This window comes from Triticum aestivum, chromosome 3D (assembly GCF_018294505.1).
Source record: "Triticum aestivum cultivar Chinese Spring chromosome 3D, IWGSC CS RefSeq v2.1, whole genome shotgun sequence".
Classification (NCBI taxonomy): Eukaryota; Viridiplantae; Streptophyta; class Magnoliopsida; order Poales; family Poaceae; genus Triticum; species Triticum aestivum.
In genome coordinates, this window is record NC_057802.1 from 502722273 (window position 1) to 502731538 (window position 9266).

Genomic DNA, 9266 nt, shown 5'->3' on the forward strand with positions numbered 1-9266 from the left:
GGGAGCAGGGGAGTGAGCGAGCAGCGAGTGAGAGCAGGGTGGGGTATTTACCCTGGTTCCGACCGGACCGCGCAGGCTAACGGCCGTCAACGGCCGCGCCGTGAGCGCGCGTGGCCAGGTGGCCTGACATGTGGGTCCAGGCGGTCAGAAAAATGGTTCAATCGCTAGTCACGGGCGTTTTGGGTTTTTTGAAACAGCGGACCGCGCGGCTGGTAGGTTTCTGAGAAAAATTAAAAAGTGGTAGTTTTTTGAAACCCTAGCCTGTAAACTAGTAGTTTTATGCTATTTACTTGCTGACGAGCGAGGTTGGGTACATTGAGACGGAGAGAAGATCTTGCGCACTACGTACTCCATCTCCATGCATGTTGCCGTGACAGCAGCACCGTGATTTACGGCGGTGGCCGGCCTCCAATGGGATTATGGGAACGTGAGGGGTCAGCAAGGACTCCCGGCGTGCATGGATAGCCGCTTGGCGTGTGACTGGCACGCGACGGGGGCTTGCCGCCCGGCTCCTGCCATGTGGCGGGCCCCATTAAGGAAGCTTTTTTCAGAAAGAGGCGCACACCGGGGAGGGAGGGACGGCCATCACAGTCGAATCGGATCGAAATCGTGGGGGATTTGCGCTCGCATCAACGACGTCACCACACACGCGGGCGACGTGTGCGTACGTTCACAGGGATACAAAGGTCGATCAAGTTTCACCGCCTTCCTCCTGCCAGTGCCAGCGAGCGCGAGGATAAATAAATCGACGGCAGTGATGGTAACTTTCCGCTTACTCACATGGATGCTGCATCGGCCCCTCTTCCATTGGCCATTGCCCATGCCAAGCCATGGGGGAACACGCGTGCCATGGGGGTAGACGACGGCACAAGGGCTCGTCCTGCAACTGCCGCAGCGCATGCATGCACGTTCCGCGTCTGAGCAGTACGCCGTTGGCCGCTTGCACCGCCACCCGTCACCGATGGAGATGCCCGGGCCAGATCGGGTCCGGCGCCGCGCCCGGATTTGATCCTCCTCTCTATCTCTCTCCGTGGGCAATTTGGATCGGGCGTCCCCCCGGGTCTCTGCCCTGTCGTGCTTTCGATCAGTGGCATTTGGATATTTGCTTCTTCATCTTCTTCGCTGATACTCCCTCTGTGAAGAAGAAATATAAGAGTAGTGATCTAAATGCTCTTATATTTCTTCATGGAGTGAAGGAGTACAGGAGTTAAGCTTTTTCGACACCGAGGCTCGACTTATTTCCAATGCTTTTGTGTTTGTTTATTATATAGGGCCATCTTCCTGCAGAAACACAAAGGGCACGTTAGCTGGCTCACAGGATGTTACTTACGTTTTGAAATCACAATATCCGGTACGTTTAGCTGCATAATAATACTGCATTAGCAGATTAGCTGAGACCGACCATATGCTTTGGGGCTGGCCGATAAGAACAATAGTTGTTGTACTCCATCCACGCCGCGACCAGCTCTAGTTGCCTAGTTGGTGCATCTTTCGTTATCCGGACAGACACTGATACCGACCTTTCTCCTGCTTATGCCAAAAGAGTCGAAGCTACTCCCTCAATCCCATAATATAAGAGTGTCAAAAACGCTCTTATATTAGTAGGACGGAGGGAATAAATTGCCCAATCAAGATGCACGCATGCTGCAAAACCTAACACTATCTCAATATATGTGCCCTTTGATTCTCTCTTCTTCCTTGTGTTAGGTAGGCAGTAAACACTAGCATCGCCACTTGAAAAAGACCAGCGCAAGGCAGGCTTGATGCCGTTGCCGATCCCGAGTACGCGTACATAGCCTCTCAAGCCAAGCCACGTGCTGTCAGTCAGGCTCTACTTTTGGTTAGCGCCCGTCCCCTCCCACCACGCACTGCTTAGCTTATTTTGCCCAAGTTTGTCTCTCACTGTCCTGCCTCAATGTAACAGGCCAATTCGTTGCCATCTTGGTGTTCCACAGCTCCATGCCACCTTCTCATGATTCCCAGCATCCCATGGAGGAATTGCAAGCATTGGACTACGTCCGGGCAGCAGCGTTCGCCGGCCTGCTGGTTTGGACCCTTGCAGAGCTTGTGAAACGGAGGAACAGGCACCAAGCAGCAGCAGCAGCAGCAGGGCATGGCGGCGACGTGGTCTCGGCGCAGCGAGGAGGGGCAGCCAGTATAGTTGCATTCTGCAATGCTTCGATCACGCTGTCCCATATCGTGTTCTCGGTTCTTGGGGTCTGGAAGCGGCAAGCCGTCTCCCCGGGCCTGGTATTTCAATCTTCCTCGTGGCTTCTGGCTACTCTCTTCCTGCTCTACTGCAAGCATGAAGGTGCTGCAGTAGTAGTATCATCCAACTGGCCTCCAGTTCTTGTTGCTTGGTGGTTCTTCAGCTTCCTATCGGAATCGCTCCTCGCCTCGCTGCATTTGCTTTGCCTCTTTGATTCTGCAACTGTCGTCGTTGATTTCGCTTCTCTTCCCTTCTGCACTGGTATCTGCCTGGTTGTCGTAGCTATGAGGCTTTCCAAAGCAAACCAGAAAGAGCTGGACCAGCCACTACTGCATAGAGAAGATGCTGATGACAGCAGCAGGGACAGGTTCTCTAGCTCGGGGTGGTGGAGTCGGCTCACATTCCGGTGGCTGAACCCAGTGTTCGAGAAGGGGCACAAGGTGAGGCTCGAGCTGGAACACATCCCGTCTGTGCCGCAGTCCGAGACGGCAGAGCAGTCGTATGCCTTGCTTCAAGAGACACTCCACAAGCAGAAACCTGAGCCAATGCCACTGCGGGAAGCCATCATTTGTGCTGTCTGGACACCTCTGGTCACCAATGCAGTCTTTGCAGGTTAGTGAACAGTTCTTCTTCTGTTTCCAATAATAGAGCTAGTATTTGTCCTGGAAATCTATTAATACAGTAACTGGCTTTCATTACCAGGGCTCAACACTGTTTCTTCTTATATGGGACCGTTCTTGATCACCTACTTGGTGGAGCTACTCTCTGACAAGAAAACTGACAAGGGCCATGGCCGTGGATACATGCTTGCATGCCTCTTCTTTGCCTCCAAGACAGTGGAGTCACTCTCACAGCGGCAGTGGTACTTTGGCGCCCGCAGAATTGGATTCCAGGTGCGGGCAGCACTGATGGTGTCCATCTACAAGAAGTCCCTGCTGATGAAGAACTCGGGCCCAGTTGCAGGGAAAGTTGTGAACTTCCTTGATGTTGACGTCGAGAAGGTTGGTGAGTTCTTCTGGTACATCCATGGGATTTGGTTGCTGCCCTTGCAAATTTTCTTGGCACTTGCGATCCTGTACCATAGTCTCGGTGCAATGGCCTCGCTGTCTGCAGTCCTCGTAACAGTGCTGGTGATGGTGAGCAACACACCACTGGCAAATTCGCAGCAGAACCTTAATATGAAGATAATGGAGGCGAAGGACTCGCGCATCAAGGCTATGGCCGAGGCAATGAAGAGCATGAGGATCTTGAAGCTTCATGCATGGGAGACAGCCTACTTGGACAAGCTCCTGAAGCTCAGGGATGTGGAAAAGGGGTGGCTCAGGAAGTATCTCTACAAGTGCTCAGCGATAGCTTTCCTGTTCTGGGCCTCACCAACGTTGGTTTCGGTCGTTACCTTCGGTGTCTGCATTCTTGTGGAGATACCATTGGCAGCTGGAACAGTTTTATCGGCCCTTGCCACGTTCAGAATCCTCCAAGACCCGATCTATAACCTCCCAGAGCTTGTGTCAATGGTCACACAAACCAAGGTGTCCTTGGATAGAATAGAAGAGTTCATCAAAGAAGACCACCAGGGTAAGCCAAGTTGCTATGGCAACATAACTGGAACAAAGGACTTGGCAATGGCTGGTGAAATAGTAATTGAACCAGGAGAGTACAGTTGGGAAGCTGATACTAGCTCGAAGAAAACAAAGGTAACACTCAAGATCAACAGCAAGGTGAGCATCGGGAAGGGTCTCAAGGTTGCAGTGTGTGGGCCAGTTGGTTCAGGCAAATCAAGCCTCCTTTACAGCATCATGGGAGAGATTCCAAGGGTTAGCGGTGCAGAACCAACGGTTGTCGGATCAAGGGCATATGTCCCTCAGAGTGCGTGGATTCAAACTGGGACAATTCAGGACAATGTGCTCTTTGGGAAGGCTATGGACAGAAGCTTATACGAAGAGGTGCTACAAGGGTGTGCCTTGGATAGAGATTTGGAGTTATGGGCCAATGGAGATATGACTGTAGTAGGGGAAAGGGGTGTGAACCTAAGTGGAGGCCAGAAGCAGAGGATCCAGCTTGCCAGGGCATTGTACAGCGATTCTGATGTTTACTTCTTGGATGACCCCTTCAGTGCTGTGGATGCGCACACCAGCGCACATCTCTTCAAGGTACGTAAACATGAGCAATCTGCAATACATGAGCAGCAACAGATGAGCTTAGCTTCGTGAGATTCAAGGGCAATTACTGCAATTTACAGGCCTACAGCATAAGGCATGAAACATAACCAAACAAGTAAACACACGAATTACAGAACTAAATTGTATAGCCATTGCTGCAATCTACTCCCTCCGTTCCAAATTACTCGTCGCGACAAGTAATTTGGAACGGAGGGAGTATAAGCAAGAGTATTTCCATCGAGTACTTATATTCTGACATGGTCAGCATCAATTTCGAGAAAATGAATCAACTGATCAATTCATATTTGCAGGAATGCTTACTGAGACTAATGTCCTCTAAGACAGTCATGTATGTTACCCATCAGCTAGAGTTCTTGCGAGACTCAGATCTTGTTCTGGTAAGGTGTCAACCCCGTTTCCACACGTAACTAGTTTTTGCCTGAGTTAAAGAAAATTTGTGCAGTTTAGACTAGGTTAGAACAGAATTAAAAAAAATATTGTGGATATCTTAAATAGAGTAGAAATGTAGAGTTATACTGTCATGCACGCATGGCAACATCCAATTCTAAGTCGTGAATGGTCACTTGAAGGTCATGAAAGATGGAAGGATCGTTCAGTCTGGGAGATATGATGATCTGATAGCTGAGAAAGATGGAGAGCTCTCCAAGCAAATGGCTGCACATGATCAATCCCTTAGCCAGGTCAACCCAGCAAAAGCACATGGCTTGGCCAAAACCAAACAACAGAAGAAGCAGATAGAGGCCACAGAAATAGAATCAGATGGCCATGTCATAGGGAGGGAATGTGAAGAAGAGCGTGAATCTGGAAGAGTCAAATGGGATGTTTACCGCAAGTTTGTCACCTCTGCATACGGCGGAGGTCTCATCCCTGTGGTTCTTCTATGCCAAATCTTTTTCCAGGGATTGCAGATATGTAGCAACTACTGGATTGCATGGGCAGCAGAGAGAGAAGATCAAGTAAGCAAGAAGAAGATGATTGGTATATTTGTGCTGTTGTCTGCAGGAAGCTCGGTATTTATATTGGGAAGAGCTGTCTTCCTTTCAACAATTGCCATTGAAACTGCCCAACAGCTCTTCTTAGGCATGAACAGAAATATTTTTCGAGCACCAATGAGCTTCTTTGATTCCACTCCATCAAGTCGGATACTCAATAGGGTGAGCCAACAACCGTATCCATTAGGGAAATTGTACAAAATACTCTCCGTTTTTTCAGTTCTCATGGCTTAGCTTGTCCATTTTGCAGGCTTCAACAGATCAAGCCACAGTTGACACAGATATTCCCTACAGGCTAGCAGGGCTGATATTCGCGATGATTCAGCTCCTCAGCATTATTTTCATCATGTCCCAAATTGCTTGGCCTATATTCATGTTATTCATAATTATAATTGCAATCTCCACTTGGTATCAGGTACAGCTTCATTCATTGTAACCTACTTCCCTAAGTTCTCAAAATGTACACTAGTAAGTAGTAGCTTGTACTTAATGCAGAACTATTACATCAGTTCGGCTAGAGAGCTAGCAAGGATGGTTGGCATCAGAAAAGCTCCAGTCCTCCACCATTTTTCAGAGACTGTATCAGGAGCTGCAACTATTAGATGCTTTAATCAGGGAGAGGAGTTCTTGACAAAGAGTCTTGCGCTAATTGATGACTATACCCGCATTACTTTCCATAATTCAGCGACAGTTGAATGGCTATGCATCCGTATCAACTTCCTCTTCAACCTTGTGTTTTTCGTGATGCTAGTCATACTTGTCTCCTTGCCATGGGATACAATCGATCCAAGTAAGTGTTTTTTGTAAAACAGGATTTTCAATTACACGAACTGTATTTTCTAGGGTGTTTTAGAGTCAAAACGCATTATTCTATACAGCTTTAATTAAAAAGAATCACATTGCTAGAAACAATAAATCATTTTTCTTTCTCCTTCTTTAGGTCTTGCAGGGCTTGCAGCTACCTATGGCCTTAACCTTAATGTGTTACAAGCATGGGTTATATGGAATTTGTGCAATGTCGAAAACAAGATGATCTCTGTAGAGAGGATTTTCCAGTTCTCAAACATACCGAGTGAATCTCCTTTAGTGATTGAGAACTGTAGACCAAGGGAAACATGGCCATCGTGCGGAACTATTCAGATCGAGGCTCTCCAAATTCAGTACAGCCCTGACATGCCCATGGTTCTCAAGGGCATAAGCTGCACATTTCCTGGAGAAAGGAAAATTGGGGTGGTAGGGCGGACAGGGAGTGGGAAGTCTACTCTCATCCAGGCCTTGTTTCGGGTCGTTGAACCATCTGCAGGACGGATATTCATAGATGGAGTGGACATATCACTTTTGGGAGTGCATGATTTGCGGTGTAGATTGAGTATTATACCACAAGAACCAACTCTCTTCCAAGGGACTGTCAGAACAAACCTGGATCCTCTACAACAACATCTGGACACTGAAATATGGGAGGTAAATAATATACAGTGCCAGCAAAAGGTGCTTTAGTGTCCATAAATATTCTTTGCAAAGCAATTACAGCAGTAATATTTTACCTGTTCATGAATCAGCAGCTCGCTAGTAGTTTCCTACTTTTAAGAATTTTCATCTATCAGGTTCTGCGTAAGTGCCGCCTTGAGGAGATTGTCAGAGAAGACAATAGGTTGTTAGATGCACCAGGTAAGATTAGCTAGTTATGATTCACACATTCTATCCAAATTCATTTTTCAAGATGGCCCAGTTACATGGTTGTAGTTTATCTAACAGTAGTTGAAGATGGCGGAAACTGGAGTGTGGGGCAAAGGCAACTTGTGTGCTTGGCCAGGGTATTGCTGATGAAAAAGAAAATACTTGTTTTAGATGAAGCTACAGCATCAGTTGATACTGCGACGGATAATATCATCCAAAAGACTATAAGGCAAGAAACGGACAACTGCACGGTTATTACAATTGCACATAGGATCCCCACCGTGATTGACAGCGACCTTGTTCTTGTACTCGGAGAAGGTAAAGAACACTAAAAGCACTCAAAGGATTTTAGTTTCCACATATAATTGGGTGTTGAGCTTGCACTTCCAACAAGCTGTGTTATATGACAAAGATTATCTTTTCTTACCAATTTGTATTGCAGGCAGGATACTAGAGTTTGATTCACCGGAAAATCTACTTCGGGATGAATCATCAGCTTTCTCAAAGCTGGTGATGGAATTCATGGGAAGGTCAGAGGGCCGACATCAACCAGAGCCAATGTAGAGGCATCAAGCAACTACCAACCTACCTGACCTCACTTATGCTTGTGTACATATAAGCTCTGACGGAGTACAAGGAAATACAGCACTTGGAAACAAGGAAAAATTGGTTTAGTGGTGACTGGTGAAGATTAGACCAGCGGCATATGGACCCTTGAACTACTGTAGAAATCTAATTTATCTTCCTGTTCTAGCCCTTTTTTTTCTCCTAGTGTTTGTTCATGTCGTATGGCCAATCTAAGTGATGTTAGATGTATGCAACTTCTTTTCTAACAACCATTGAAGAGTGAATGAATAGTCACCCTACTATTTTCAAACAGAATGTTGCCATCCATAATTCGTTCTTATCATGGTACATTTCGAGAGAGACATTCTATGGTTAGCTTTTTCAGGACAACAGAGACCCACAGGCCCTTGGCCCTGCCCCATCTACTGAAGATGAAGCAGGCATCAGCATCAGCAAGCAGAGCTCATCTTGTGCGCGTGCAGTTGCAGAGCATGCAATCGACAGAACGTGAGTTGCCAAAAAGAGTAAAAGCATGCCAGCAAGCAATACAAATCGGCTGAGAAACTGGCGATGCGGACACGGACGAGTGATCCGCAGTTGCTGAGAGGCAGCAGCGAGAGGGGAGCGGGTCCTTACCCGTCTGGGGCAAAAGAGCGAACAGCTGGCGGGCACTGGTGACCACCCGCGGGGCAGACGGCGTCCGAACGACTGCTTCGTGCGCGAGCACCAGCTCCCGCGCCGCCCCCCGCCGCCGTACTCGCGCACGAGCGCTGGTTCCAGCGCCGCCGCCCGCAAGCGCGGCGCCATCCGCATGGGCGCGTGGCCCCGGCCCGGGCGCTGCCACGGTGCGTGCTGTCGCATTCGCATTTCGTTTCTTTCTCTCCCAAGTGGAAACGGGCAACACAAAGATGCGGCGGGGTCCACCACGTATCGACGTCCTAAGGCGATAGCGAGGCGACCGCGCGGCTGTGCTAGGGTTAGGGTTTCGAGCACGGGGGTGGTTTGATTCCGGCGGTGAATGGGGGTAGCGACGGCGCTCTCCTGGGTACGGGCTGGTGTTTCTGCAAGCCTGCCCTGCAGCGGTGCTGATGGCGGGAGGTGTAGAGGGAAGGACGCCGACGGCGACCCCAAGGAACTCCACGACGGCCCCTGCCAGGCCGATGGCTACGCCGGTAGGGAAGGGGACCGGTTCTGCGGGCCAAGGGGAGTCTGCATCACCTGTGGAGAGCAAAACGCCAGATCCGTCGGCGAGTCTTTCGGCGAGGCTGGGCGGCATGGCCCTAATGGAGAAGGAGGAGGCGGGTCTCGTGTTTGAAGATCCAACCCCAATGGCCCAGAAACGTCACAGATGGGCGGCGGTGGGGAAGGTTTGCTCGCCGCGGCCTCTGAAGATGTCTGTGCTAGAGAAAACGATGCCGAGGGCATGGGGATTGCACCGAGAAGCGAAGATCAGAGAGATTGGCCCTAAAATCATATCTGTCCAATTCGGGAGTGAGGGTGACTGGAGACATGTCCTCAATAATGGTCCATGGCAATATGATTTTGCTGTTTTGGTGATGAAGGACTATGAAGGCAACAAGAGGCCCTCGGAGATGATATTCGACAAGGTGGATGTATGGGTCAGGGTGTCCAATCTACCAC

The 9266-nt window shown here is 49.1% G+C and overlaps 1 protein-coding gene and 1 long non-coding RNA gene across 4 annotated transcripts; one reads left to right on the forward strand and one right to left on the reverse strand.

The window, feature by feature from the left end:
- Positions 1 to 407: 407 nt before the first annotated feature.
- LOC123080012 (uncharacterized) lies at positions 408 to 8524 on the reverse strand. 2 transcript variants are annotated; one of them, XR_006438184.1, is made up of 4 exons: positions 8262 to 8524; positions 4690 to 4807; positions 1403 to 4378; positions 408 to 1281 (listed from the first exon to the last, which is right to left on the reverse strand). It is a non-coding gene; the product is annotated as an uncharacterized lncRNA (long non-coding RNA). The 2 variants fall into 2 exon arrangements; XR_006438183.1 differs by lacking the exon at positions 4690 to 4807 and having other exon boundaries at positions 413 to 1281; positions 8262 to 8523.
- Positions 1960 to 7935, forward strand: LOC123080011 (putative ABC transporter C family member 15). 2 transcript variants are annotated; one of them, XM_044502865.1, is made up of 10 exons: positions 1960 to 2821; positions 2912 to 4359; positions 4680 to 4766; positions 4959 to 5543; positions 5632 to 5796; positions 5877 to 6171; positions 6322 to 6842; positions 6986 to 7049; positions 7137 to 7376; positions 7501 to 7935. In XM_044502865.1, the coding sequence occupies exons 1-10, from the start codon at positions 1960 to 1962 to the stop codon at positions 7620 to 7622; spliced, it is 4389 nt and encodes a 1462-aa protein (XP_044358800.1). In that variant the 3' UTR covers positions 7623 to 7935. The 2 variants fall into 2 exon arrangements, with proteins under 2 accessions (XP_044358800.1, XP_044358801.1); XM_044502866.1 differs by having other exon boundaries at positions 7140 to 7376.
- Positions 8525 to 9266: the final 742 nt, after the last annotated feature.